The following is a 15,382-nucleotide window of genomic DNA, read 5'->3' as shown; positions in this document are numbered from 1 at the left end:
TGCCCCCAAGCGGAGGCACGGATGGACTGCCTCACTGATTTAGCCTTGAAATAGTTGACATGTCGCGGGCCCCGGCCAGCCATTCACAGTTGTCGAGATACAAAGATACAAGCTACAAGATGTTATGCAGATGTTCAGCCTCGGAGAAAGACGAAAAGCCATTGGCAAATATTTTTCCTGCAATTTGCCAAAAAGAGTTGAGTGTTTTTTTTACGGTAGCCAACAATGGCTGGAAAATATGGTGTGGAAAAAACTAAAACAAAGCAATTATAATGCAGACTTTCTATTTCAAAGTCGACTACCGACTACACGCGACACCAGAGATCTTTGGAGATCCAAGGCTGTCGAGGGGGGGAGTGCGTAGGTTTTTCCAATCCACAAAAAAAAAAATGTAATTTATGGCCCTCGTGCCACGCTTTGGAGTGATGAAGATCGCAACATTTTTCTCTCACATTTGATATAAGAAAATATATGAAATATATTAAAAATGTATTATTGTTTTTCCTTTTTTGTTGGTCTGCATTTCACTTTTTTTGTACCGTGTGTACCGCAAACGATGCGTAATTAAATTGTTTATTGTTTATTGTTTATTGTGTTTCTTTCTTTCTTTCTTTCTTCGGCTTTTGAGCTTTCTTTATATGAAGGGTACTCGTAATTTATGCGCACATTTTAATCAAGACTTTGTTTATTGTTAAGTTCATTGCCAGCAATTAACAAATGTATTTCTCTGTTTGATTTCAGGTAAGCGATCGTTCGAAACCCTCAGAGAGGGTCCCGAGTACCACAGGTAATGCGTGAGAAATTTCCCATAAATATTTGCGACAATTAAAAAGCCATTCTGCTGGCTGCTGGCCCCAAACAAGCCGCTGATTGATGGACTTGAGCACCAGTCCGACTGGTTTCTGCCCCAACCTCCCCGATTAGAACGGGCTGGCTGGGGCGACACGTGTAGACCACTTGACATGCCCCGCCGCCATCAATGAGAGTTACGTCTGGTGGCGGCTACTGCTACTGCAACATGTGGTGGCACTTCGTCAAGGGCAGTCTACGGTCTGCAGACTGACGCCACAATCGATGGATAGAATGGCTCGGAATGGTGGCTGGCTCTTGCCGTTCGGCATTCCTCGGTGTCTCTTTGGCTGAACAACAAACAAATGTTGCCGACACCATCGATATTTGCCGCTACTCATCCCGTGGCATGCAACATTTTCAATGTAAACGCCAATTGATTATTAACGCGCCAAACCAATTACATTTCGTACTCTCTCTCTCTCTCTCTCTCTCCCGCTCTCTCGTGTCTCTCTTTTCGCTGTCTCTTTAAGAAGCCGCCAAAGTACGGCTCAAAGATCAAGTAGAATGTAGGTTTTAGAGGCCTATTTTTGGATACCCTCACACAAGCCGTTTCCACTCTGAATAGAGTGCCTCCTAGATTTATGGATAGAATTTTTCCTTTTTAGAAGGAATCCGAAAGAACAAACTACTTTAAAATGATCTGAGATAAAAAATCACTAAAATTTTAACAGCTTCGCTCAGATTTAAACATAGTTTAAATCTATACCAATCTATTAGAGATGAAAGTGAATAATAAGGTCTTCTATCTTATGAAAATATCTGATTTTTATATATTTCAAATTCAAATTAAATACATACATAAATAAATCAATATATTTCATAATTAAAATAAATATTTTACCTAAAAATTTTATATATACATACATACATACATATGTATATTATAACTTATTACATACATACATACATATGTATATTATAACTTATTATCTATGTTTTTTAAAATGTTAGTTGTATTATTTATTTTAAATGCGATTATTTTTTATTCGAAATTGGGTTTTTTATTATTTATTTTAAACTGTTTTTTTTTATTTTTTTATTTGATTAATTGATTGATTTGCAAATTTTGATAATTTTAAATATTTAATTTTTGTATTTTATTATTAATTTTCAATACTTGGGGTTTTTATTTTTAAATTTATTTTAAATATTTTTTATTGATTTTAAATATTCAGTAGTAATATTATAATTAATATTTAGTATTTGTATCTTAAATATTTTTTAATTGTATTTGAAATATTAAGGTTATTTATTCTAAAATTTTGTTAAAATATTTATTATTATTTTATATTTTTATTATTTTTTTAAATTGTTTTTTTTTTGTATTAATTGTTTTAAATTGTTTTTTTATTTTATTATTTTTTTTAAATTGTTTTTTTATATTATTTATTTATTTATTTATTTTTTTTTATTTTAAAACCGAGTTTTTTTTTCCTCTTCGTGAAGAGTATTTCAACTTTGGTGTTCTTTTGGCTGATTTCTTGCCTGCCTGGATGCATGTATCTTCCTCTTTGTTTTGCGGCTGTTGCATGCCGCATCAGATGCAGCTCTTTGTCCCAAAAGACTTGAAAGATCCATTCAAATGAGATGCGTCTCTGGCTAGCCAAATAGGGAAAACCCTTTCGACTCCCCGGGCACCCCCGGGCTAGATCCTCGGGCTGGTGGCGGCTGTGGCATCTCGTGCTAATCGCCACCAACATGCCTCTGACCCTTTTATGGGCAACATGCAACGGGGAGCCGTCTTGATTGGATCGCTGTTTTGGTGCGGAGCGCGGCGGTTGGGTTGGGTTGTCAAAGGAAGCGACCGAGGGCGACACTAGACGACAGAGGCCTATGCGGCTGCTGCTGTGGCAGCTGTTTATGGCAAATGCGCCACACTTAGTGGCACAGCAACAGCCACGATAACGGAAGTGCCTCGTTGTTGTCTCTCTCGTGAGGGGCAGAACCAGACGTGTGTCTGGACTTTATGTTGATTTTAATCACAGCGACGTGTCTTAAATGGCCAAATGCAACTCCCTTTGCCTCTCCCCTCCCTGTCTAAGGGCGACACACGCGTCGCCCTGCCACACGGATTTCTAATTTAATTGACGAATGTCCGAGAGCCCATTGATGTTCCTGCTGCCGATTCGAGGCGTGCGATAAAACCAATTAAACTGCATGACTTTTACCCGTCGCGCATATTTGATCCAAGTCCGACTGCGGGCTCTCCTCGAAGGCGCCAACATTCTAAATGGGAATCCAATAAAAGCGAAAAAGTGCTGCCCATTCCATCAATCGATCAATTGGCAATTCGATAAATTTCGCTCTATTCCTAATCCCAAAACGCGACAGAGAGAAAGAGAGAGAGTGGATATATGATCCAAGTGGCTCTTCTTCAATGCAATTGAAATGGGGAATGGGAATCCAATAAAAGCGAAAAAGTGCTGCCCATTCCAACAATCGGCGATTCGATAAATTTTGCTCTAAGGTCAAATTAATTTTTCCTTAATCCCTAAACACGACAGAGAGAAAGAGAGAGAGTGCATATATGATCCAAGTCTGACTGAGGCTTTCCTCCAATGCAATCGAAAAGGGGAATCCAATAAAAGTGCTGCCCATTCCATCGATCGATCAATTGGCAATTCGATAAATTTTGCTCTAAGGTCAAATTAATTTTTCTTTTTAATCCCCAAACACGAGCCACAGAAAGAGAGAGAGAGGGAGAGACAGTGCTCTGCTCGTTCTTTACACACTTCCCCACCTATCGATTGACAGTCGCCACATCCAATTAACAGTTAGGCACTGTCTCTGTCTCTCCCCCTCTTCTGCCTCTCTCTCTGTATCGTTCATTTCTGGTATTTAGCACAGTTTGACGACGTTTTTGTTGTCGTCGTGTGTGCTTTTCCATGGACAAGACAAGACAAGACAAGCGCGTTCGTTGCTTTTAATTGATTTTGTGTTACGTTTTATCCATTTAATTAAATTGTGTTCGCATTAAAGATGGAATTATTTACTCGTTTACAGAACGAACAAACATCATCATCATCGGAAGGGGGGAGGGGGATTTGGGGGGATAGATCAATGTCTATATAAAATGTCGGGTGTTTTTTGCAATGAAATTTGATCAGTAATTAGTGCATAGACGTGAGCGATTTCGAGGCTACTAAAAATATACTTAGTAAATTAGAAGATGTTAGAACTTTAGGCAGGAACATCGCCCAGAGGACCAAGCCAGGCCAAGTCGAAAACCGAGGAGCGCGGCCGCATGACGCGTGACACAGAGAGTAGCCCGAGGGAAAGCTGTTTATTAGTAGAAAACAAATTGGTTTTTGTCAAAGGTTTTTGGTACAATCAATCCTTCTGACTGCATATTAAAAAAAAATAATAAAAAATAAACTAATAAAAAAAAATTTAATAAAAAAAAATTTAAAAAATACAAAAAAAATAAAATAGTGAATACAAATTATATAAAAATTCATGTAAAAAAACCGGACCCCCTTAATCTTAATCCTGGCTACGCCCCTGCAGAGATAAAAAATCTAGATTCTCGATTTCCATGAAGCGACTCGATTTCCCACAGATCAAATTTCAAAGTACAGTATGGTGTATCACCAATCGCTTTGTAATCACTATATCTGTCTGGAGATATGTATTATCTGTTCCTAGATAATCCACAGATACTTTGTAGCGCGAATATCTATGGCCATTATTCCCAGTATTCAAGGTTCTACTCCCTCACTGCTTAATGTTCTATGAATAAATGAATACTTTAACCATGACTCAGGCTAGAATGTGCATGGTTTTTGTTGTGCTTTTAGAACTGAATTTTTAACTACTTGCGAGTGTATTCGTAGTATTCATTTGGCGGAAACTACCTTGGGGATATTCGATTTGATGAATAACAACTGTAATTTTCTATGCCCTGCCAGAAATGCTGTGCGTTTCTGTGGCAAGTCTTGCGTTTGCCGGTTTTATATATTTTTTTTCTGTTTATTTAACCCATTTATTGTGTCTTTTGGCATGCCATTGATTCGAAAAGTAAACAAGTTAAGCGGCTTTTACAGTGCCTCCCAAAGGTAAATAAATAGCGGTGACAGGCGGCAAAAATTATTTAATCATTAACTGGCCTATACATATTTTTTAAAAATTTGCTAATGATTGATTCCTCCCAAAAGAATGACCTTCGTTTTCATAGATACAGAGAGATACTATATATCTATAGTAAGGGGTGGGGAGGGGGTGCTCTTGCAGTGTAGCGGGGGCGACAAGCCCATAAACAAATCAAGTTCAATCAGAAGAATGTCCCCACCTACGAGGCAACAGGGGGGGGGCACGTATTCCAGTTTATAGGAACAAAAAGGGTAGAAACCTACCTTTAAGCATATTCGAGGCACATGTCCCCTGTGATCAGGCTCTCTGATGTCTGAGTGACTTTATTACAATTCAATATGTAGAACGTGTTCGATTTTGAATGTTTTTTTTATAGGCCGAGACGGATGCGGGGGCCCGGGTCCGTGTAATCGTAAAGTTCGCTGTTTCGCCGTCCTAGAGTCTCGGCAATCGTGAGAACAGCATTAAATTGGATGACATAACATGGGGCCCATTAAACTATACTTAGAGATACCAGAGATAGTTCCAGAGCGTAGCCCGTGCAATGAACTGCCGTTTGAAGGTGATCTTGAAGGCTGATAGAGCCATAGATTATGCAATGGGAATATTACACTCTGTCTCTCTCCCTCTCTCTCATTGAATTTCCGCATTTTAGACACAAAATGTATCTATAGGCAGCCCGCCCCCGCCTCCGCCTGTAATATCGAATTTCCATGTTGGCAGGCAACTAACAGTTAATAATTGCTGCCACTTCATCCTCCCACAAAATGTTGTGCAATATGCGTGTGTTGCAGCTGCCGCTGTTGCCGCTGCTGCCGCTGCTTCCTGCCTCGCTTTTACAACATGTTTCTTGTTAAATTATTTGCTCAACACGAAATTAAATTTTGTTCAACAAAAGGAAGCAACAACAAGCCAGCCGGAGAGTCAGGAGCCGCCAACAAAAAACATTTGCATAACTTTGCGGCCAAAAAGCTTCCGTTAACAATTAAAACCCACTGTTAAAAGCAATAACAATTTTAACGAGCCAAAGTCCGAGTTCAATAGAAAAAAAAAACAATTTGTATCTCTGCAACTGTATCTTTTGCCTGAGTGCCGGCTGTAATTGCAGCTTGCAACATCTTCGCATTGAAATTTGTTCTCTGATATGCTGCACTTCCTGGTTGCCCCAACGCCCACTCGGCCGCAAGGTGTCTGCGGCATGAAAATCAAATTTGAAACCGCTTAAAACGGCACTCTTGAGAGCTGTCGGTTCATGGTTTTTTACGACTCCTCCCCCCGCCCCCAAAATATAGATATAATTTTGGTTTTTTTGTGTTCCGCTCTTCGCAGACCCCATAAATGTTTATGGGGTTTATGGTGATTGATGCACGCGCTCCACTCGCCCGCTCTTTGGCTAATTAATTCAGGTGGAATCCACCCACTTGTGGCTGCATCTTTATGGCCATTCATAAGTGCGCTCCCCGCCGTCCGCAGGCGATTAGACTGGGCCCCCACCCTCCAGATAAGATTACCCATTAAATTATAATCCAAATATTTGCTGATAGCCCTGATACTGATAATGGCCACGCATACCTCATTGACGACTTCATGAGGTCTAAAAATATGATCTAGTACGTCAGCCAGCCAGCACTGGACAAAGCCATGAATTATCAAGGTTAATTTTAGTCTTAGTTTATCGTAAACGAAAAACTCTGCTGACTGGACGACAGGTGTTCGGGGTATTCATTGATACAAAAAAAAAAAGAAGGATCATTGGATAAAAATGTACGAAAGGGGAAATTGTTAAATGTATTTCACATGGAAATTAAATATTTTTATAGTTACAAAACTATATTTCGGATTAAAATTAAATATTTTGATATTAAAATAATATAATTCAGATTTACACTAAATTTCTCATATAGTATACAAAAATATTTTCATAAATAAATTAAATATTTTTATATTTAAAAAAATATTTTAGATTAAAATTAAATTTTCGTATTTAAAAAAATACATCTCAGATTTAAATTAAATATATTTCCCACAAATTTAATATATTTTATTTATTTTCAATGTTTATATATTTAAACTAAATATGGGACATACTAAAAAAACTTTTTGTGCTTAAATTAAAGTGAATTCTATTTAATTTCACTATGATTGATCCCATATTTAACCTAAATATGGTGGCATGCCATTTTTCTGTGAGTGTAGCATAAAAAGACTTGAGGAAGTAGTTGCAACACCAATAAAACCCCCATTTGAATCGAAGATGTCGCTATAGAAAAACTAAAGTCTCTTTCTATTTAGTGATTATTATTATAATTAATCCCATTTGGAGCTGTCACTTCTGTGGCATGCAAATATCACAACAAACTGTGGCGTCCAAGCACCAAACACCTGTCTCCGGCCACTCTTTATAACTGACCAGAGCAATAAAAGCCATTTGGAGCGGCCTCTTGGCCGAAAACCGAAAAGACACCACCAGAAGAGTAGATAGACGGACAGAAGAAAGCAAACTGGGTTAAATTCCATTCAAAAAGCCGGCTTACAGCTTGTTCTGCTTGGTGGACTCTCTCATGGCTACTGGGAATGGGCATAACCAGCGCCGTTCACCGACAGAAGCACCACTGAGACACCTCTCTCGTCTAATATTTGTCTTACATAGTTTTAACCGACATTTGTCGTGCGTATTTCTGTATTTTTCTGTCTTTCTCTGTATTCACAGAGCCGCGTGAAAAAAAAAACGCGCGAGAGCGTGCCAGAACACGTTTTGGCCAGAAAGACCCGATCCGCTCTGCTCTGCTCTGCGCTTCTCTGCGTCTGTATGACATTGTACCGCTAACTGGTGTTGCCACAACAAGTTGCCACCGAGTCGCCCGTGTAGAAAGATGATTGACCAGCAGCAGCAGCAGCAGTCTGCTGGCCCAACTGTAAATCGCATTAAATATTTGTTAACCAGCAAAACGAAACGCTGTGTGGAATTATCTGAAATATTTTCTCCGCTCAGCCGGTGGCCGCCGGTGCGGCAATCGCCGTCGCAGTCCTACGATCGAATGTCACACGTGTACCCCGTGCCGCATCGAAACGCGTTTGGCTTTGGCCGCTAAAGAGATGCCAAATGCATGGTCGGGTCTGGGCCAGGTTTTTTTTTTGGGTTTTTTGCCGGTTGAAATGTCAGCGTGAGCCAGAGCCTGAGCCTCGGTTCCGTTGCGACTGGTTTCGGCCTGCTCTCCAGGCTGCTGGCCTTTCGGTCAAAAAGGATGTTTTTTTGTCTTTTTTTTTGTTGCTTTGGTATTTTCAGGTGGTGCGGCAACTTTCGTTGTTGTTTTATTTCCGCAACTGCCTCCATTTTTATTGTTGGTGTTATTTTCATTTTTTGCCTCAACTGAAAGTGAAAATACGGGTATTTACGTCCAAAATAAAAGGAAAAAATCAAAATGTATTTGCCTGCCACATGCAGTTGTTGACATAACCATCGACGGTATTCGATGTGATGCGATTCGATGCGGGGGGGCACCGGGGGTTCCATAAGAAACTGGTTAAGTAATAATAATTTGTACTTGCATTTTTTTTTGCCGTGAGAGCAGTGCCGTCGCCCATGTCTTATCTTTTGATCTACGAGCACTGCCGTTGCCTTATCGCGGAACTCTCGCACTCTCTGGGAATTCTCACTCTATTCTTCCTTTTATTGCCCCCTCTCTCTCTCAGTAACAAAAACAATGCGAGCGCAGGGGAATTGCACTTTGTGGCTTTTGTGTGTAAGCAAACGGGACGCCTACTCTCCTGATCTCGCTCTGCCATTTCTTCTGTCCTTCTATCGCTCTCTTAGCAGCAAAAACAATGCAAGTGAAGCGAAACTGCGAGTCAGAAAACCGAAGTCCCTCGCCATTTCACCGGCTTTAAGCACGTATTGCATACTCTCGCAATGCCTTCGTTCGAATTGCTATCTCTTTCTCGGCAATTCCTACTGTCTTGTAAGAACAACAGTAATAAGCTTTTGCACTGCCGAAGTGACCATCTCTCTCGCTCTCAGCTTTCAGCAAACGCAGACCAAGAATAACAAACGGCATTGCTGCATAGGGATTTTTGTCTTTATTTTAATCTTCTCTTCTTGTTGCTATACATTTTGACTTGGCGATACCCCTTGCCCATTCGACTCCGCAGAACAGACGACTCAAGTCCGCTGACATTTTCTGTTTTGTTTTGAAGAGCTTTATTTGAAGAGTCCACAAAAAGCCTGAAAGCATTTTCATGCTCTTTAAAGGCAAACAAAACAAATGATTTCTGTTTGCTTAAATTTTTTGATGATTGTTTATCAACCATTTAGAGGAAAATTGAAAGAGTAAAGGAAGTTTCGGGAGGGGTTTTACTGTGTGTGTGAATCAGTTAGAGAGGTGCCAATGAATGTTTGAAAATCTTAAGCAGCTCGAAAAGCTTTTAGAACCTTTCCCTCAAACGGTTTCCCACACACGAAGCTGAATGAAAGGTCTCTCCCAGCCGCCATCGCCACCTTTGTTTCCGTTTAATTGATTATTTCCAAGGCCCATGATGTCTGGGGCGTTTGTAATTCTTTTCTCACGTCATTGCCGGCCTGCCCAAAAGACGAACACACACACCTCTTTGAAGCTGGCCGCCAATCCAGCGATCAATCCACACATAAGTTCTCTTTTAGCACAGTTGCAGGCTGTGTCTGGCCGAGAGTCGTGGGGGAGGGAGGGGGGTCTGGGACAAGGACGTGCCACTTTTTGGTCCAGCGAGCAGGCGGGCCGGCACTATTTGCCTTTGTCTGTGGCACGAACGCGTTCGAACGTCTTTGAATAAATACACGTACTATGTAGAATTCTTGTATGAATGGTCTCTCTACATGGCCTTAAATGCTGTCTAATGCTTTAATTGTCTCATTCATGAATTTCCCCGAATCTAGGGGAGTGGCTCTTCTGTAAAGACAAATTTCATGCAAATAAATTTGGCAAACAGACCGAAAATGCCTTCAGTCATCAAAAGTCACGCACAAGAAAACAATTTTGTAATTAAAGAGCGATATAAAATATAGAATAAATATGATAAACAGCAGGAACATAAAAACCTGTCAGCTTTTCAGCTTACACAAATATTATATCGTGTACATTAAGTGTTCGCCGGTTGGGCGTGTCAGGCATTATAAAGCTCTTCGATGCCGGATATATATAAATACCCCACTCGGTTTTATTGAAAGCTTTTCGATAAGCAAATGAGCAGATAGTCGAAAATATACTCGTAAAGTGACACAAAGCGGAAATCAAATTCTCGTTAGAGTTAAGAATCTGAGGAGACATTCTTTTTACTATTTTCTGATTGGCAACATGCTGCCAGACAATGAGGCAAACAATCTCTGACACCGGGGACCGCCATGAATTGGACTTTGGCCCCAAGACAAACACAACGACAATGGCAACTTCATAAATTTGTTAACACCGACGCAAAAGCCACAAAGCGAATAGCGAATAGCGAATAGAGGCCAAAATGAGCAACAGGACTATAAAGAATGAATGGTTGTGGCTGTCGGCATCAACCCCGACGGTGTGTGTGTCACCCACGCACACGTGTGTGCCGGGTCCACATTTCCATACGACGATATACCATCTACCATATCAACTTACTCACCTACAGACCCACAGTTTGTTTTGTTGTAGAATGTCTGGGTTGCAACTGGCTAGAAGGAAACTTAATTTGCTGCCATTAGCGGAGAGCCGAGAAATTCGCGCGACTTCGTCTCTGTCTCCTGGTTATGTCTTTGTACTATGTTTGCTTCTTATACCCAGTACTTGTTGCACTCGAGGGGTATATGGTGTATATAAATTAAAGATATAATTGGCTCCGAGAGCAAGCTAGTTGAAGGATCTGTGGAATTCCAAAGTTTAAAGAGGTGGAACTTCGCTCTAGAGCTATTATATATCTGGAAATTATATATTAATCCAATAAAGTTTATTCCGAACTACAGCCGGAATGAAGAAAACAATTTCCCAGGGCTGACTTCTCTACTTTCTCTCTTCCAGAGTGGCTTAGCATTAGAGAGTGTCTGTCGTGTACCCCCAGGAAAGGTTTAAGGTACCCTTTAGTCCAGAATGTCGTCTTCTGTTGGCGTATTTTCTTGGCTCTAGGCATAAAAATAGAATACAAAAAAATTAAATTAAAGAAGAGTCAAACACAAGCTGCCATTGTGGGTTGTGTTTGTTGTCTTGCCAGCCCCTGGGGGCTATTTATTTAAGCGAATTGTGAGTAATGTTGTTTGTCTGGCGCCAAGTGGCAATCCGTACTCAGACGCAGGAAAAAATACATGCTACGTGTAGTGGACACATGGCGGGGCCATGCCATACCCTATGAACTTTAGAGGTTCCACCTTTGATGGCAAATTCAATTTGCAATTTTAATTGCAATGACCATGGCATTGGCTGTGGCAGTGGCAGTGGCTGTGGCAGTGGCTGTGGCTGTTGCGGCACGATGGCTGTGCCTCAAATTGCATTCAACCAAACCCGAACGCAGACGAGTTTATTGATTTTTCATTTAGCAAAAACCATTTGGATTGGTCTGCACAAATCAATGAAAACCTGAATGCTTTTGTTGCACTTGTTTCAATGCAATTATCCAAACCAGATGACTTTCCCCCCCACCACCGAACTTGACCCTGGATCGAACGATCGGCGGGGTGGTGACATGTCTCGCGCATTATTAGTTAGTGTCCTCTCGTGTGCCATGTATTGCCTGAACTTGAGTTTGATTTATGTGCCACTCACTGTACAATATACTCGTACTCGATTTTTATATCCATTTTGCCATGTTTCTCATTTTTTTTGTTTGTTTTTGTAGGTCACACACCGGACGACCGGCGAGGTGATGGTGCTGAAGATGAATCAGTTGCGGGCCAATCGACCCAATATGCTCCGGGAGGTGCAGCTGCTGAATAAGCTGTCGCATGGAAATATCTTGAGGTAAGTGACCAGAGCAGAGCCGCGTCTCCGGATCTCTAATCGGGGCCGAACAATGCCAGGCTAAAAATAAAACGGGAACGGATGCCATTGCACTACAAAAAAAAAGAAAGAACGGTTTAATCACAAAAAAAATAGCTACTTTCTGGACAATTATTTTGCCTTTCAGTAAATATAAATCAAGAGAAATGTTATCCGTGAAAATCAAGAAATTTATAGAAATCAGAAAGAAACGAGTCTCACTAGAATAGAGCTAGCGGTAAGGAGAGAGAGAGGGAGAGATGTTGCGCTCTTTTCAAGTAAAGCTTCTATGAAAGCTCATCCCTTGCGGTCAAACTACTCCCTGGAAGAGATTTTGTACTTTATTCTTCTATAATAATGATCCTCTATCAATTATTTAAATTCAAGAAATAACTATCCCTTTTCTAGTACTAAACGAACCATGATTCGTTGTTTCCTGAACTATTCCCTAAGAAATGTGGAAACTACTATTTTAGTTCCATAAAATTCATAAAATTTAATTATTCTCCAAGTGTATTCACTTATAATCCATATTTGTTGTAATCTGAAGTCAACAAGCAAATCGAGCGCAGCTTACACTACGGCTTATGGGTCAATGCCAGGCTGTGGTCACTCCGTCCGGCGGCTGAGTCATTCCCTAACGTCCGATAGTGCATCTCGCTTTTAATTACAAACTTCACTTTACTCTGAGACTCTTGAGTGACTGTTTTCTATAGCTATAAAAGTACCTATTGTCTTTTTTTATACAATATACTAGTACTCTAAACAGTAGATGTTCCTTTAGTTTTTGATAAACATCGACGATCATGTGGCCTCAATTGTTTACGCATTCAGTTCGCACCTCGCTATGGAATTGACCATTCATTCAGTTGAGTGTATTACGCAAACAGTTTAAATGGGTTCATCCTGAGGGGCTTTACGAGTGTGTGTTTTTCGAGTGCTACACGAATAATTTTGTGTGTTGTGTTCTCCATTGGATTCAATTCAAATTCGCATATTTTATTCAGAAATGGGGGCCATCACATCATCATCATAATTCCTGACCTATGCTAAAAACCAGCAAACACGATTATTGTTGGCGTATGATTCACTCGCACATTCATATCATGGGTTCTGACATCTGTTCTGTTCTGTTCTGTGGACGAGGCAGGCTGACTAAACTGACATCATTTACGGGTGTACTGATGCTATCCATATGCTTATGGATATTACTTTTTATTTTATTGAGAGTTTATTTATGGAAATAAACAAAAATTGTACATTTATGTACAATATGTGTGTGGTTTTGGATTTTACTGTTTGTATTTCGGCTCCAGCGATCTTTTCTTTCGATGCGCTCCTCTCACGAAAAGCACACTCTCGCCATCGCTTCTACTCTTCGTTTTATTGCCCTCTCAGCAGCAACAATGCGTCGCTCCCATCGTGTCAGCAAAACGGGACACATCTCGTCACACGCATTGCACGCATACACTTTCAAAACCTTCGTTCGATTGCTCTCTCTGCCTATTGCTCTCTCTCGGAATGCCTTTCAAGCTTTTGCACGGCAGAGGTGACCCTCTCTCTCTCTCTTGTAGCCCACGCTCGCAGCAAATGCAGACCGAGAACAACAAGAGTGCCGTTTGTTGGCTGCGTAGTTAATTTCATTATCTTTATCGTCTCTTCTCATTGTGCTTGATAAACAAACATTTATTGTTTATCCGCATGATTATTGCTTTGTTTATTATAATTTGTTGCCATTTCAAAGAGCTCGAGTTGGAGTTCAAGTCCGAATAAAACATTTCCGATGCCCGATCTCAAACGAAAAGTTCAAGTTCATGAGAGCTTCAGTCCGCAGTGCACTGCACACACACACTAATTGCCTTGACAGTGACCAGCTGCCCGTCAGGTGTGTTCGAGGGGTCACACACAGACAGAAAAAGAAGAAAAACTGCTGATGTAATTGCTGCGGCACAATGTCTGAAACAATATGGAAAAGGCGGCTTTTGATACGAGTAGTCATGACATTGTGTCTGGGCACCCCCCACCCCCCGTCCAACCAACGACTAGATTTAATTGCCGCCAAGCTGCTTAGCTCACACTTGAATCATTCGCTGTCTGTGGTGTGTGTGTATGTGAGTGTGTGTGCTTTTTGCCGCGGATGTATTTATACAGTGATTTTTTGTTTTTTCCTATCATCACGTGACTGCACGCAAAGCTCGCGGTTCTCAGGGACTGCCGATGCTGCTGCCTCTTTTCCAATTTAGCCATTTTTTTGCGCGCACACCCAATCCATTCAGAACCGCCCATCTTTTTCTAGGTGTCTGGTGTCTGGCTTTCCATGAATATGCAATTTCTGGCTTAGACCTGCTAACCACGCCCTTTAATTTACAATTTTAACACCCTGCACAACCTACACACACATGCATCGCAGAAACATTGTAGAAATTTTCGTGTAACTTCTTAATCCCGTTATGGCTTTTCACCCGGATTACATTTTCTTTTTTTTTGTTGTATTTTATGACATCTGTCAGGCGGCTGAAACGTGCAGCAAATTGAAGCTAAAGTATTAAATGCAACATCGGGTTGCCAGTGATTAAATGCCCCCTGACCAACATATTCTGATGGCTGATGTGTGCTCCGGCCGACGAGAGATGGATTTGGGTCAGGAGAACGAAGAACAGAGAACGGAGAAGCAGCTGTCTGCCAACTTTTCATTTAAATGAAAATTCTGGAATGCATTTTGCGGCGCCATAGGCCTCACTGAACAAAAAGTGGAATTAAAAATGCAGCCACACGCCTACCCCTTCTACCTTCTACCCGGGCAATTGTTTTTCTTTAGCCAATTAATGCTTCAGGAATCCGCTGTTAATCATATTATCTATCTGGAAATCGACTGCAAATATGGCCAGATACTGTTTGAATAGTTCCACGAGGTAGGGAGGGGTATCTATCAGTGACGTGGATCGCCAAACACTCCACTCCCTGGGCCTGGCACTCAGGCAGGCCTGTTTAATGACGCTTAACGATCGCAGCTGTCGGCTAACTGTCAAATTTTAACAGCTACACTGCCGAGAGAGAGAGGCGAGAGCGTAACCGTGTCCATGCGGGCCTTGCCACCTCCCATGGCGGCTCCCGGCTGGGCCGTGGCTCAGGCCTAATGAAGTCTATTGATTGTGGGGGCGGGGGTGGGCAGTACCGTTCCGTGGAGATGCATTCTGGCTAATGCTAATGCATCGAGTCATCAATAGAACTAATCTGTGGCATGCGGTAATTGAAACCACCTTTCTAGCCAAAAGCAGCAGCCGCATACCTCATGTGCTTTCAGCCAGGTATCCACCCACTCGGCAGCCAGTGACTTATGGGCCACAAAACTGAAACCGAAACTGAAACACTCTCAGCGCCAGCCATAGCCATAGGCTGTGTAGCTCTTGTTGTTGGCGTGTATTTTTTTTTATGGGCTTATCACGCGCCCGCCTGCTATGCGGAATGTC

At 41.2% G+C, this 15,382-nt stretch overlaps 1 protein-coding gene across 3 annotated transcripts in view; it reads left to right on the top strand.

Moving 5' to 3' along the window:
* The window catches only part of LOC108156506, a 53,468-nt gene that overhangs the window by 26,384 nt on the left and 11,702 nt on the right, over positions 1-15,382 (top strand). For all 3 annotated transcript variants that reach the window (XM_033388780.1, XM_033388781.1, XM_017288008.2), the window contains exon 3: positions 11,773-11,894. In XM_033388780.1, coding sequence (XP_033244671.1) covers positions 11,773-11,894 — 122 coding nt within the window. The remainder of the gene's footprint in view (positions 1-11,772; positions 11,895-15,382) is intronic.

Source organism: Drosophila miranda, chromosome 2 (genome assembly GCF_003369915.1).
Source record: "Drosophila miranda strain MSH22 chromosome 2, D.miranda_PacBio2.1, whole genome shotgun sequence".
Taxonomy (NCBI): Eukaryota; Metazoa; Arthropoda; class Insecta; order Diptera; family Drosophilidae; genus Drosophila; species Drosophila miranda.
This window is presented reverse-complemented; position numbering and strand designations above follow the sequence as displayed.